The sequence below is a fragment of the Physella acuta genome, unplaced genomic scaffold (assembly GCF_028476545.2).
Source record: "Physella acuta isolate Inbredline_101_S28 unplaced genomic scaffold, ASM2847654v3 ptg000658l, whole genome shotgun sequence".
NCBI lineage: Eukaryota > Metazoa > Mollusca > Gastropoda > Physidae > Physella > Physella acuta.
The window spans coordinates 1,151,291-1,167,533 of record NW_026732177.1 but is presented as its reverse complement, the minus strand read 5'-3'; the positions used below and the strand labels follow the sequence as shown (position 1 = coordinate 1,167,533).

The 16,243-nt window shown below is 37.3% G+C and overlaps 1 protein-coding gene across 1 annotated transcript; it reads left to right on the top strand.

Moving 5' to 3' along the window:
• The first annotated feature begins 6,772 nt into the window (after positions 1 to 6,772).
• Positions 6,773 to 15,834, top strand: LOC131948700 (uncharacterized). Its single transcript, XM_059310367.1, has 2 exons — positions 6,773 to 7,027; positions 8,934 to 15,834. Exon 2 carries the CDS (start codon positions 9,039 to 9,041, stop codon positions 12,783 to 12,785), a length of 3,747 nt encoding a protein of 1,248 aa, XP_059166350.1. The 5' UTR covers positions 6,773 to 7,027; positions 8,934 to 9,038; the 3' UTR covers positions 12,786 to 15,834.
• The last annotated feature ends 409 nt before the right edge of the window (positions 15,835 to 16,243 follow it).

The window sequence follows — 16,243 nt, the reverse complement described above, 5'->3', positions numbered from 1 at the left end:
GTCAGATCTAAAATTGGAAAAAGCAATACAACTTGCAATGTCATTCCAGCAGTCATCAGATGCGGCGAGATCTTTAGCACCTTCAGAGATCCATGCAGTAAACAGCAGGTTAGTCAATAAACATCAACCCCAACAGAGCATTCCAACTTATGCTAAACAGCCTGCTCGTTCAAATCCTAGATCTAAATCTAGTAATAATTATCAAAAATGTCATCGATGCAAAGGTCCCCATGCATCTCATCGGTGCAAGTTCAAGTCTGCAACTTGTTATAAGTGCAGTGAGCAAGGTCACATTGCTAAGGCCTGCTTTGCAAAGTCTTCGTCTGTTGCTAAATCTAGCCAGTCAAGACAGTACCGCAACCAAAAGCAGCACTATGTTAACTCTCACCAAGACTACCTAACCCAACCAATGAACCACTCTACCTGTGAAAATGCTCAAACTGATTCGCAGCCGGATTTCAGCCTGTTCTCTGTGAAATCAATAAGTCATGCTCCCATCAATGTACAAGTTAATATCAACGGTAAGAGCATCAGCTTCCAACTTGACACTGGAGCATCACTAACAGTCATCACAAAGAAAGATTTTGAGGCTGTCACAAGAGGATCAGTGTCTCTACAGCCATGTCACAAGTGTCTAACAACATACACTGGTGACAATGTTCCGGTAATAGGAGAGTGTATGGTTCATGTGAGTTATAATGGTCAAAGTGTTAAACTTCCTCTTCTTGTGGTTGAAGGAAATGGACCGCCATTACTAGGTAGGAACTGGTTAAGTGATCTTAAGTTAAATTGGGAGAGTATTTGTTCATTGAACAATGGAAAAGAATCTAGTCTTACTTCACTAGATAAAGTTATATCTGAAAATAAATGTGTTTTTGGTAACTCTGGATTACTAAATGATAGAACAGTGAAGTTAAGCATTAAAGACACAAATCCAAGATACTGCAAAGCTAGAGTTCCACCTTATGCAATGAGGAATAAAATTGAAAATGAGCTAAGTAGATTGGAATCTAATGGCATCATAAAGAAGGTAGACTATTCTGATTGGGCAACGCCCATTGTGCCAGTGTTAAAGAAGGATGGTTCTATAAGAATTTGTGGAGACTACAAAACTACACTGAATAAGCAAATAGAGCTAAATAGGTACCCTATACCTAACATTGAGGAAATTTCTTTGAATTTGGCAGGAGGAGACAAATTCACTGAATTAGACTTTAGTCATGCTTACACTCAACTAGAACTGCATCCAGATTCAAAAGTCTATACGACAATAAACACACATAAAGGACTCTACCAATATGAAAGACTATGTTTTGGCATATCATCTAGCCCTGGAATTTTCCAAGCTGTCATGGACAGTATTTTTAAGGACATTCCAAATGTTTGTGTTTACTTTGACAATGTGTACATAACTGGTAAGAATGACACTGAACATCTTAAAACACTTGATAAAGTATTAAAAATTGTTGGTGAAAAAGGTTTAAAGATAAACAAAGATAAATGTCAATTCATGCTGACAGAAATTAGTTTTCTTGGTTATATATTAAGCAAGCAAGGTATCAGACCTCAACCTGAGAAAACAAAAGCCATTAAAGAAGCACCCAAACCTGAAAATACCCAACAACTAAGAGCTTTTTTGGGCTTGATAAATTACTATGCAAAGTTCATAGGAAATCTGTCTGGTAAACTATCACCACTGTACAAGCTGCTACAGAAAAATGCAACTTGGCACTGGGGTAAACAACAAGAAGCTGCTTTTAATACAGCAAAAGAGGCTTTGTCTGCTGACACCTTACTAACTCACTATGACCCAGGGAAAAGACTTATATTAACATGTGATGCTTCACCAGATGGTGTAGGAGCAGTCTTGTCCCACATGGATGAGAAGGGTGACAGACCCATTGCTTTTGCCAGTAGATCTTTGAACCAGGCTGAGAAAAATTATTCTCAGTTAGATAGGGAAGGCTTAGGCATCATTTTTGGTGTTAAGAAATTTCATAAGTTTCTGTTTGGTAGGAAGTTCACCATCTTTACAGATCATAAACCATTGCTAGGTTTATTTGGAGAAAACAAAACCCTACCTGAGCATGCCTCACCAAGGATTCAAAGATGGGCTATCACACTAACTGCATACAATTATGAATTGAAATACAAACCTGGATCTGAGAATAGTGCAGATAGTCTTAGTAGATTACCTTTAAAAAACCAAAGCCTGAGCTATGTACCAGAAGATGTAGTTGTTCTCTTCACTATCATGGATAACTCCAATATAAATGTGAATGATATTAAAAGAGAAACACAAAAAGATGAGTGCTTAATAAAAGTATATGAGTACTGTAAGAATGGTTGGCCTGAAGAGTCTGTGAATGATGACTTAAGGCCATATAAAATAAGAAATAAAACCCTTTGTGAAGATAATATAAAAGATGGAGAAGATGCAGTCCATTACCAGTCAGAGTTGCCTAAACAAAGTACTTGTAACTTAATAAATGATTATGGTGATATGGCAATTTCAAATGTTTTAAAGAAAATACATTAGTAAGAAGGAATGTGATCATCAAACAACTTTGCTAACATCATTAGCACTTACAGAAACTAAAAGGGTAACATCAAAAGAAAAGAAAAAAAGATTTTTGCCATTTAATACACCTACTTCAAATACTAAATGACAGTTGCAAAGTGATATGGTCCAGAATATTACTTGTAAACAGTATTTTTGGTTACCAGGAAAGCACTATCAGATTACCTGAGAAAATTGATCAATCAAAGAAATCTATGTCAATTAAGGATCTGAATAATAGCATAATACTTTCAGATGCCAATTCAAAAAATAGTTCCATTAGATCATGACAAACATTCATTGAAAGAGAATTTGGTGTTAATAAGAATGTGTATCTAAGAAATTATGGGAGAAAGGAAAAATGGATACCAGGTCAAATTGTTCAATGTACAGGACCTGTGCCTTATAAAGTTAAAAATAACTTGTGCAGATAATAAGTGTGAATCTGCCAATCCCACCAAATCTGAACAGTTCACACCAAATCAGTTTGTTCCACAACCAAGTTCTGTTGATATGAGTGAACCAAGTTGTCTGGAGTCAGAAAATGTAAATTCTGGAGTTAATGATTTAAATCCTAGACCTCCTGAGATAGAGAATCCAGATGGTCAGAATATTGAGTCACCAAATCAAAAGCCACTGAGAAGGTCAAGCAGGACAATCAAGGTCCCAAATAAGTTAGACCTATGATTTTAAAGGTCAAAAGGACTTTGACATTATTGTTTTGTATCTTGATTATGTTGTGGCATATTGTGCATTGTTGTAAGGATGTAATCTACCATAGTGTTCATGTTACAATATAATTGGTGATTTTAGGATACTATCAATTGTTCTATTGAGAGATGTGTTATTGTGTTCTAAGGGTAAAGGGATGTAATAGATTGAAATAATTGTGAGGTCAAGGGAACTCACTCTTCTGTATTAGTTATATTTATAATATTGTTATCTTGAGTGATGTCCCTTGTATACTTCCTTCCGCCCTCTCTGGTATTACCATCGTGGTAGTTAGACCCATTAAACGTGTTATATACAACCACAGGCTTCTGTCGTCAATCTATTATACAGCCATTACGTGGTCGTGATGGCGCAGCTATTGATGACGCGTGTGGTGTGGTTGGCTAGACATGCCTACTAATTCGGTCCAAATTTTAATTAATTCATAAAAAATCAATTAGGCATCCAATTAAGTCAAATTTAGTTTCAGATTGCATTGTCTTCATGTCTTGACCCACGTGCCAACTGTGAATCGTGTCGGTCAAGTAGAACTGTCCGAATTTTCACTCCTGCGTTTCCGTCTAGACAGACTGACGACTGACGACAGAGGAAGTGAGTTAAATAAAAGCTTGTAAAAAAAATTCATAAAAAACGTTTTAATAACAAGCTTTTATGTAATGATGCACTAAAAAGTAGAAAATAAATTATAGACTACTATTTAAATAACTATAAAGAAAAGCGTGGGTCACTTTAGTATCTATTGGATACCTTTACTAATGTTAAGGAAGACACCCACGCTTTTCTTTATAGTTATTTAAATAGTAGTCTATAATTTATTTTCTACTTTTTAGTGCATCATTACATAAAAGCTTGTTATTAAAACGTTTTTTATGAATTTTTTTTCAGTACTTTACATGTTTTATCTACAATAGAGTTACATGACTAAAAACCATTGCGCGCCTACTGAATATCACGTTCAGTAGGCGCGCAATTGTTTTTGAACGCAGCCATTACGTGGTCGTGATGGCGCAGCTATTGATGACGCGTGTGGTGTGGTTGGCTAGACATGCCTACTAATTCGGTCCAAATTTTAATTAATTCATAAAAAATCAATTAGGCATCCAATTAAGTCAAATTTAGTTTCAGATTGCATTGTCTTCATGTCTTGACCCACGTGCCAACTGTGAATCGTGTCGGTCAAGTAGAACTGTCCGAATTTTCACTCCTGCGTTTCCGTCAAGACAGACTTACGACAGACAGAGGAAGTGAGTTAAATAAAAGCTTGTAAAAAGTATTGCACACCAAGCGAACGCCGAATAAAGATGTTCATAATTATGCGCAATATTATTAGTACTTTATAAATTTAGATGCGTTTTTGAGAAATCGGAAATAGCGTAAATTAGTACTTCCCGTCAACGGAAATTACTCAAAATTTGACAGAACGAAGAGAATTAGATTTTTTACTTACATGTGAAATTTCATTTATCTATCTGAAATAGTACTCAAGTTATAGGCTTTTGAAAAATTCAAAGTAGAAAAAGTACCACTTCCGGTTATCGGAAATCGCTCAAAAGTTGATACGGATCTACGATTTTGATAAAATACATATATATGAAATTTCATCAACCTAGCTGTAACGGTACTCAAGTTATCGTGTTTACACACACACACACACACACACACACACACACAGACATACGGACAAGATTGCAAAATTATGTTTTTCCGTATCAGTGAGATGTAAAACGTCGAGATTTGTAAAAATCTCGATTTTTTTTTTGCACGATTACAAGACTTTCTCTATACTTCGTATATACGAGAAAATAAAAAACAAAAATCTGCTCATGATCTTCCAATTTTGACTTTGTCCCTAGCCAATAGATCTTTTAATTCGGACTGGCCGGTCCACCATGGCCAGTCCGCGGATTGGCCAGCCAAAGGCTTTAATGGGAGGTTAATGGGAGGCGATATTGGCCAATGCTCGCTTTGGCCGACTTCGGGCTTTGACCGTAACACACACACACACACACAGATATATATATATATATATATATATATATATATATATATATATATATATATATATATATATATATATATATATATATATATATATATATATACTTTGTTTCTTGTGGGGGAGGGTGACACCCGACCTAGCGAAGCCCCTGGGTTATGTCATGTCGATCTGTCTTGGCCAGTGTTTCTTTCAGACATATCTTTCCCGGTTTATTTTAAGTGGATACTGTTCGAATAAAAAATAAACCGGGAGTGATCTCCCCTAAACTTTCTCGAATATTCTTATATAAAATAACAGGGGATGGGAACTCGGGCTATAGACATGATTTTTAATCCATTTTAAATACTTAAAGTTTTAAAAATAGAATAAAATCTCGTAGACAAATTAATTGCACACCAAGTGAACGCGAAATAAAAAAGCGCATAATAGTGCGCAATATTATTATTACTTTAAAAATTTACATTAGTTTTTTGAGAAATCGGAAGTAGCGTAAATTACTACTTCCGGTCAACGGAAATTACTCAAAATTTAACAGAAGGTAGAGAATTAGATCTTTTACTTACATGTGAAATTTCATTTATCTATCTGAAATAGTACTCAAGTTATAGGCTTTTGAAAAATTCAAAGTAGAAAAAGTACCACTTCCGGTTGTCAGAAATCGCTCAAAAGTTGATACGGATCTACGATTTTGATAAAATACTTATATATGAAATTTCATCAACCTAGCTGTAACGGTACTCAAGTTATCGTGTTTACACACGGACACACACACACACAGACACACACACAGACACACAGACATACGGACAAGATTGCAAAATTATGTTTTTCCGTATCAGTGAGATGCAAAACGTCGAGATTTGCAAAAATCTCGATTTTTTTTTTTGCACGATTACAAGACTTTCTCTATACTTCGTATATACGAGAAAGTAAAAATTAGGTAGACTTTAATCTACAATACAATTAAAAGCATTTTTTTTTTGCATTGTCGGCATGTGCCCAATGTTGTTAGGTTTCAGCGTTTCTTTCGATGTTTCTCTGGGGGTGGGGGTGGACATACTCAGGGGATGTGGCGGAGGGGGGGGGGAGGGGGTGTGGAGTGTGGGGCAAAAAGAAATTGTGCTCGGGATATTGGCCTGTATGATCTAATCCAACTCTACTACATGTCAATGACACTTCCCAATTGTTAAACGCAGTTTTTTTTTTTTTTTTTAAATAGACTTTATTTGACACCAAAATACTTCCAAAGCAAAAGTGACGATGACTCCAAATACTTCTACAGACATAAATATGGGCCACTCAATTACGCTATGAGCGGTTGTTGCATCAAAGAGCCAAATGGAATCAAAGGGGAAAAAATGGAACAAATATCATGTGATCCAGAACAAAATCACGTGACTTAACTACGGACCTTATCGCCCTTTATAGAACAAAATCTACCGCTAGATGGCGCTAAATATCAAAATGTTCTACATTTTCCGGGAGAGATTTTTGCTTTTCGGCAAACACGATTCGGCCTTGTTTGTGTAATATATTTAAATGTGTTGGTTTTTAATTTTTTATGAAAGTAGAATAAGTTACTGCTAAAGGATAAGCAGCTAATAACGCCGTCTCATTTAGATTTGTGAATACGGGGTCATCGATTTCCGGAAGAGCCTCTTCAGCAAGCATGGATTGATTCTATTTTTTTTCCTATCAAAGGCGGCTACTCTAAGTTGGAAATTAACCCTTTTGCGGTATGTCTCGTTCAATAATCTAGATCTATTTCTTCAACAACTAAAAAATAGCAACGGCGAATTTTTAAAGAATTAGGTTGTTTTTTTAAATACCTTTAATATTTTTCAAGCATACACGGTTGTTTAAACTTAGGCACAATTTCGTTTAATATGGACTTAGAGGCCCACCAATGGTTGTATTGTTGATAACCAAACCATTTCGGAATTGTGCAGCCAAAGTTGTGGATTACTCCACTCAATTCCTTTTGCAAAACAATGAAATTAATGTTCTAGAAAAACAAATATTCCTGATTATTTAATCAATTAAGATACCAGCTAGATTCTAGATCAATTCTAGAATCTAGATCTAGGCTTTAGTAAAGTTAAAGCTAAACTAGAATTACTAGAGTCTAGAATCTAAATACTACTAGATAGATCTAGGCCTAGATCTAGACTCTAGATCTAGATCTAGATCTAGATATTTTATTATTTTTAGATGGATTCATAGATTCTCTAGACTCTAGTCTAGATCTAGAGAATCTCTACGGCAGGGGCCTACTATGACATGTATTACACTGTATTACAGTTACTAGATTCTATTAGCCGTATTATTATTAGGCCTATACAATATTAATTTATTATACAAGCATAATCTATTCTAGATCTAGACTCTAGCTACATGAGTAGGCCCTAATTTTAATAGGGCCTAAGCCCAATACTAGATTATCTAGATCTAGGAATCTAGGTAGCTTGAGCCAGTCTAGTACTGCTAGTCTGGACTCTAGAGCAAGATAAGATGGAGCTAGTAGAAAGAGATAGATCAAGTATTCTACTTCTAGATCTAGGCCTAGATCTACTAGCAACTAGATTCTAGTAACTATGTTAGTGAGCTTGGCTAAGGGCTTAGAGATAGGCTAATGAATAAGAATAAAGATCAACATTGAAGTGTGCTAAGTAGTAAGTCCCTAGAATGGCCTAGATTTATTACCCTTTAGGGTTAGTAGCTTAGGGCCTACAGGCCTAAGGGATTATTTTAGATTCCGATAATAGTCCAATAATACTATTTTCGGACTTCGGTATATTGGACTATAGACTATATGATCTCGACTAATTTTATGGTTAGAAATTAGGGTTAGGCATATGGTAGGGTTGGGGTTAGTAGGGTAACCCGGTTAGGGACAGGGTTAGCATTGACATTAGCTACCAATGTGTGTATTTAGTTAACTACCTATAACCTAACACCCCTTTTTTAAAGAAGATTCTATTATCGACACTGGTATAAACATTCCCCCGGCCTAAGTTATAAATTATAATAGATCTGGAATAAGCTATCGGCCTATCTCAATTTACATATTATGGCCTAATTCTTTTTTATATCAAGAACGATAGAATTCGTATTGGTCATTAGGACCTAATGTTAAATGTTAGATTACAATCAGTCTAAAAACTAAAATTTTTGGCCTAATGAAGTCCATTCTTTTACTAACTAGATTCCTTTTTTTTTTTAGAAGATTCCACTATTGTGGCATCATACACTCAACCTGGTATAACACTTACCCTTCTAATAGAAAGGCCTAAACACTGAATCAGTAACAGATAAATCTAAATTGCAGTCTACAATTCAAATTTATTCCTTAAGGAAGTTCATAAAACTAGATGTCAAATTGATGCTTTGATAATGAATGCAAGTAATCTTAAGTTGAAACTTTTAAAACTTAAGCTGGCTTTTTTATAGGCCCTAACAATAAAAAAAGAAAGAAAGTATTCATTAATGGCCTTTTCTAGCGATTGTTAGAATATACATAGTGTATACCTACCAACACCAGTAACATAGCTCATTTTTTGTTTCATCAATTCCATTATTAAACACCAGTATAACACAGTTTTTGTTATTAGTTTCTAATATTTTTATTGTTTCAACCCACAGAAAATTATTATCACAATCTTGAGCTGTGGGAAACCATCAGTGGTTGCAGCATAGAAAGCAGATTTTGGTAATGGCCCATTGGGCCTGGGCTTGTCAAACTCTGCAATGATGGCAGAAGTGGCAAATGGATTGGACACATTGAGCGCCTCAAAAAACTTGAGACATATTCTTCCACCTGAGTCTCCTGAATCTGATTTGTTATCCCCAGGGGTCAAAGAAGGAATGGAAGATCCTGATCCAGTGACTAGACATCATCATGAGGAGCATACTTTTGGGGAGGATCCCTTGATAGAACCTGATTTACTTAAAAAAGTGACTGCTTTACCTTCAGATAGCAGCACAAGCTCAGCAACTGGTGTCAGCATGTTGATTGAAAATATACCAGCAACAGTGGAGCCCATTCCTGCAGATTCTAACAAGTCACCTAGGCACTTGTTTACTTTACCAGAATCAACAGACTCCCCACCTATAACCCCTTCTCATCAAAGTGATACAGCTGATAATGATCTTCATCGCAAATCAGAGGAGAGTAAAAGGGTGGGCAAGTTAAGGATTTCTAAAGCTGATCTTGAGATCATCAGCTCAGGTGAAACTATACAAGAGGAGGCACGAATTTCAAAAAAAATAAGTTCGTTTGACTTTCCATGTAAAGACTATTTTATTTCTGATGGTGTAACATTCTCCAAAGATAAGAAAAAACACAAAAAGAAAAAGAAAAAGTCCAGCTCTGAAAGAAAGAATGATTATTTATTTCAAAATGTGAATTCAGAGGATGAATTTGTTGAATCTAAGAATTCTCAAAAAGACATAATTCTAAGCTCTAAAGGAGGTTCCCAGTCCAACCTACTGGATTATCAAGAAGTTTTTCATCAGCTCATGCAGGATGCCTCGATAAAACATCTAGCTCCAGGTGATTCTCAGCAGTCAAGTAGCTTGACACCTCAAGCTAATCCTGGGTTTGACAAGAATCTGCATCTACTGGATATCCCCAGTAAACAAATGGAGAATGGATCGGATAATAATCTTCATGGACTGGATATCCCCAGTAACCAAAAAGAAAATGGATCAGATAAGAATCTTCATGTACTGGATGTCCCCAGTAACCTAAAAGAGAATGGACCTTTACCAAAGATTGGTTTTAATGGGGACAGTGCAATAGCTTTTGAAGATTTCTCAAATATTTCAACCTCTTCTTCAAAAGAAAATGAGTTAACCAAACGTAAACCATCGGGTCAAAAATTACCCCCAACAAAAAGGTCCCACTACAATGTGGTGAGCCAAAAAAACAAAATAAAAAACACATTCCTGCCATGCTATATAGTCCTGACAAAAGTTGATAAAGATCTGACAGAGTGTCGGGGTTCTGCTCCTTGTCAGCTCATTGACAGTGTTCTTCCCTTGTCAACTCGAGTCAACCATCTACTTGATATGTGCACATCTGGATCCATTATTTGTAAGAAAAGCAAGAGGAAAGGGGTAATCATTGTGGAAGAGCCCATGTACAAAAATATATTTGAGGAAACTGTACTGCTTGATGAGGCAGATCTGGAGAGTTTTCAAGTCAAGCGCAGTTTAAGGAAAAGAGATAAACATATAAGCTATGTTGAGCCCTCTGAAGATGATATATTAGATGAATTTTCTAGAAAACGATCTCGCTCAAAAAATAAAGACTTAGCCCTCAGTGGTGATGATGTACCAGAGCACAAAAAGAAAAAGAAGACCGACCAGTGTGAAAACAAATCAGCTCCCGGCCAAGAAACCAATGCTACCTCATTGGCTTTTCCATCTCTGGATACCTCAGCTCCAAAGAAATACCCAGATCTAGAAAGCGTTGTGGATAAATCTTTTCGTCAAGATGGTAAAAAGGTTATTGAGGTGATTGTTTATCCCAAAGCTCCGATCCCCAATAAAAAGGCTCCAGAAAATGTAGCCCAGAGTGCTGGTGTAGAGAAGAAAAGTGCTAAAAGCAAGAGTAGACGATCAGATCCCAACAGCCACACCCCTCCTGCGACAAGCTCATCTCACATCTCTATCCTTCCTAGTTTAACACGGCAAGCACCCATGCCAGCAACACCTCTCTTCCCACCTTTCCCTGGTGCTCTGCCACCAGTGGGTAGCCATCCTGTGCCCGCTGGAACCTCTCAGCCCATCACAGTCCCATCCCCTGGCCTACAAAAGCCCCAGTACTGTGTGATGAAAGTGGATGGCAAAGATGTCCTGCTGCAGCTGGTCCCCTCTAGAGCTGTTAACACCATTCCAGCTCACTCTGGAAATCCAGTGCTACTTCCAGGTACAAAGAAACTGCTCATGCAAAATCCTATCCCACTGAGCTCTATAGTTTCTCAAACTGCCAGGTGTAGTGCCCCTCTACAGTCGCTGTCAGGGCCTGTCATGGCTCCAGCTGCTCACTGCAATGTGACCTCTGCTGCCTTCCAGCCTTTGTTTGGGCTGCCACTTGTCAGCAGGAATGCCACCCCCCAGAGCCTATCTCTGGCCACTGGTCAACAGAACATCTCTTTGTCCAGCTTACCCGTCATCTCCGTCTCCCAGTTGGCTGGACTGACCAGCACGACTGGTATCAGGCCTGTAGTCTTCACTACCTCAGGTTTGATGGCCACAGGCCCAGGGTACACGGCTTCAGCCCCAGGGACTACCTCAGCCGTAAGACTGACAAGCTCTCTAACCACAGCATTATCCTCCACCATAACGCCCATGGCAGCACCAAACTCAACCACTGTAGTACGCAGTGTGCCCATACGGCCAAACCTGCGGGCAATAGTACCTAATCAAGCATCTTCATCCCTTAGGTCCATCAGGATATTTGTGCCAGGCTGTACAACAACAGGCACCCCTGGACGCTTTGCCACCCTGGGTAGTGTGGCCAATTCCAGCCCACTGACCAGGCTGACCGCCAGTAGTGATTTATTACCTCAAAGAAAACACAGTGCAGATCAGGATTTAACAGCTGAGCAGCGAGCAGCAAAGCGCAGAAAGCTGGAGAAGAAGTATCCCCTTCCTCCCGGTGTTGTGATAAAAACTGAGCCAGTGGACAGTGTACCTAGTCCCTCCCTACCTTCTGGTGGCAGGTCCTTACTACCTCAAAACATTCTGGTCTCTTCAGTCAGGCCAGGCATGCAGGGCATCAGGATTATAGCCCCCTCTTTAGCCAATGCCTTGTCCACCAGGCCTGCTGGCTCTAACATCATTTACAAGGCAGCCACAGGTGGGCGGCAGGGTATCCTTGTGCCCTCATCTTTTGGTCAGCTCTCAACCAAAACCTTAACATTTTTGGCCACACCCTCGGTCACTGTCTCATCAGCTGTCACCAGCACAACTGTCAGCACTTCAGTAGCAACAACCACCATCACTTCTACCACTTCCTCTTCTACCCTTTCTGTAGCTCCACCTGCAGAAGCTTCCTCAGCTTCTGACACTGATCTAGCCCTAGAACCAGTGACTCCTGATAACTCGTCAAACCCACGGACCTCTGATACTTCACTGAGTGATGAGGGCGGGGCGCTGCCTGTCTCTTCTACCATATCAACTATTCCATTAGAAACTTGTTCAGATGCAGCTATGATAGATGAATTAAGAATGGGTGTAGAAAATATGAGGAAATTTATAAAGACACAAATATCCTTAGGACTTAAGGGTGAGAGGCTAGATAAACTCAAAGAGCTGTTAATTAAAAAAGAAGAATACTATACGAGCATAAAAAAGCATTCAGAAACAATGTGCAGAACTCTGACGTCAGAACCTGCAAGCACCAGCGCTGCCAGTATGGGGGATCAAAGTATGGAAGATAGTGAGGATCTTGTGGGCACTGAAACTGATCCTTTTGTTATTGATTGAGAGCCTTGTGCAATCCATGCTTAATTAGGATAATTATTTATATGATGAACGGTTCATTGAACCACAAGCGTACGAATTGTTCATTTGAATGACTATTTGTGTAGTGTTTATTACTAAATTAGTTTTAGTAAAGTAGAGGTATATGTTGAATTCTCTTGTTACTTCTGAGTGGACACTTTTAAAACTAATTTCAAAAACTGTGGTAATGTTATCTTTAAATCATTTAAATCTTCAGGGTTTTAATTTGAGAATTGAATCTCTCTTTTGGTTCATTTCTTTCTTAAGACTTGTAATAAACTATCTCCAACTAAGCATTGGGTGTAATGAGGTGTCATTCCCAAATTTTTATCAATGTGTATTTTTTTTAAGCAATCGGTACAAATATGTAACTTCAAATTTTTGTCCTCACTAATAAATTCCAGTTCCACATGACTGGCAATTTATAAAGAAATTTTTTTTGTCCACTGTAATACAACACCAATAACTCAAATGTGCACTAGCTACATTTGATAAATGTCTGTATATCTTGTGTTGCCTCACAAAAAAGATCAGCTAAAAACCATGTTAGCTCTAGCCTATGTAAAATTTGAGCAAGTTTCTCTGTATCTTTGAGTTATTACAAGAAAGCACCATTAAGATGGAACTTGTGTTCAAATATTAGACCAGTGCAAGACAGTTTGATACTCTAGATATGTAATTCATAAAACACATCAAGCAATTTCAGGCTTACTTAGCCTCTTCAGAAGAAATTGTTTACTAAAGTATTTTAGAAGTGGGTCAAATAAAAATTTATGAATTTAAAAAAAATATGGTATGCTTTGTTAGATAGTTTTCTTACAATTGGAACAGTATTCAGGTTTATCCCTTGCTGTGGAGTGATTTTTTTGTGACATGGAGTATCAGGCACCTGGTGTAGTATACAACTTTAAAGATGATCCAATTTCTTTTTAGATCAGTGAGCAATCATGTGGGCTTCTGAGACACATGACATTGGTGGCTGTCAAGTGACAGATGACAGTAGAGTTACGCTGCTATTCTCATAGACAACTCAGTATTAATGGTTGTAATAGGAAACTGAGTGTCTGACTTTTGTTTGTAAATATGTATGATAAGTGCAGTGTTAAAGTTGTCTTATAAAATCTCCAGGCAGGGTGGTAGCAATTAGCATGTACTCTATAGGCCTTGACTTGCGCTGTTGTACTCTATAGGCCTTGACTTGCGCTGTTGTACTCTATAGGCCTTGACTTGCGGCTGTTTTTGTAAAAAAAAAAAAAAAATACCAAATCTCATTGGCATGAAAATAATTGTTTAAGCAAAGAACAATGGAAACTTTAAAAAATTTTTTAGTTGCTGTTGATTTTAAGTTTTTGGAGCACATTGTCTCATAAACTTGTGACTTTTGTGTACCTGACTACATCCCAACAGTCTGACCACTGTAGTGTGACCAACTGACCACTGTAGTGTGACCAACTGACCACTGTAGTGTGACCAATTGACCACTGTAGTGTGACCAACTGACCACTGTAGTATGACCAATTGACCACTGTAGTGTGACCAACTGACCACTGTAGTGTGACCAATTGACCTCTGTAGTGTGACCAATTGACCACTGTAGTGTGACCAATTCAATGACTCACACTGTGTCTGGTAGCTTGCAGAAGGATAACTGCCATCTTCACTTTTTCTTAATTTATCTTATGCAAGTTAAAGAGATTATTGATGAGTTTTATTTAAGAATGATTTGCTTCTACATTGTGTGTTGAAAAATGTTTAGTATTTGATTGGAGGGTTTAGGATTTATTGTGCCTAGTCATTGTGCTGAATATTTTACAAGATAAATATCAGCTTAGTGATATCTAGCAGTTTGGATGGGTATAACAGCCACATTTTGTTTTAATTAAAATTTTAAAAATATAAATTAAAGTACCAATTGCTTTTTAAGCAAGATGTGAACACAAGCTCATACCAGTCACCTTCAGTTTATGGGCATATGTATATATAATGTTTAGAGAGTAATTGTTAGCTGTATATATTGTGTAAATAGATATTTAAGTATATGTTAATGCTCATGTTTTTTTTTTTATTGTGATACATCATTGTTGGAAAAGTAATGATTGGTATGAGGTGTAGAGTTTGTTGAGGAACTGACTTAATTCACCAGGCTGTTATAACACTGACATTCAGACTCTGTCCAGGGCACTAGGGTATCCTCATTACTCAACTCACTGCCCTCAAAGACACAGGTAGCTAGAGAATTAGGTCCTAACCTTGTAGCTGGCCAATTTTCTGATATCCCTTCAGCTTTCCATGATAGCACCTAATCTTGTAGCTGGCCAATTTTCAGATATCCCTTCAACTGTCAATGATAGAAAATTACGTTGTAGTTGGAAGATAATTTCCAATGTCCTGATTTTTTAGGAACTACAGAAGGGCTAAAGAATACTTATCCATAGATGCCTTAACACATTGAAAAACTTCTCTTTTGGTGCAGAACTCATGTTTGCCTGAACCATTAGTTCTAGACATTGTTGATATCTTCTAAATGTTCTATACATGGATACTACATCCTAACTGTTCTATACATGGATACTACATCCTAACTGTTCTATACATTGATTTTCTGAATGAGTTTTTTGTCAACAGTTTTTCAAGCCCCATCTCAGTACTTGTTTACAAACAAAACTCTGTGATGCTGTCATGTGGAAGTTGTGTAGCTTACCTAGCTGCTACACAGACCTTAGCATTGGTGGTCACACACAGCATTTTGTTTTTTTCATCACATTATTTATTTTTAAAGCAACCATCTGTTAAGTTTTGATCATCCACTGTTCCATGTGGTTTCTTGTATAATCAATGAATTCGCTATGGTAAGTGAGGTACGAAAATGGTGTGTATTGTATTCATTGTTTTAGGGTTCATTTTGTTTTTAGAGCTTTTACAATGAGAAAGATGTATTTTTCATCAATCTAGAATAATTTCTGATGTGTTGTTTTAATTTGTATGTTGCCATGATTTGTCTTGTAATAAAATGCTGCTATGATCATTTGTACACTTGTGTGTATACAATAAACCAAGAGGATTGCAATCTTTGACTGCTGTATTGAGAGAAACTAAAAATGTTTGAAAGTTGTTTCATTACACATTGTCTGTGGCTGTATGCCACTATCAAACCTTGCTTCATCTACTGTCTTATCTTTTCATGATCTGTCAAGGTTTGGTTTCATCTATAAATACTTTCTTTCATCAACATCAAAATTTTATGATTGTGAATAGGAAATATTGTCATAAAAAGTCTAATATAAATCAAAATTGCCATGGGCTTCCTGTTATTATTGATATAATTATATAAGGCTAATTCTAGTTTATCATGACTCTGAGGCATAGCGAGGGGGGTGCAAACTGCACCTGATAACACCATTTAGGAGGGTGACACCAAGGCAAAAAATGGGTTGGGAGGG

Excerpts from the sequence above, each read along its gene's own strand:
- LOC131948700 (XM_059310367.1), top strand. The coding sequence starts at position 9,039 with ATGATGGCAGAAGTGGCAAATGGATTGGACACATTGAGCGCCTCAAAA.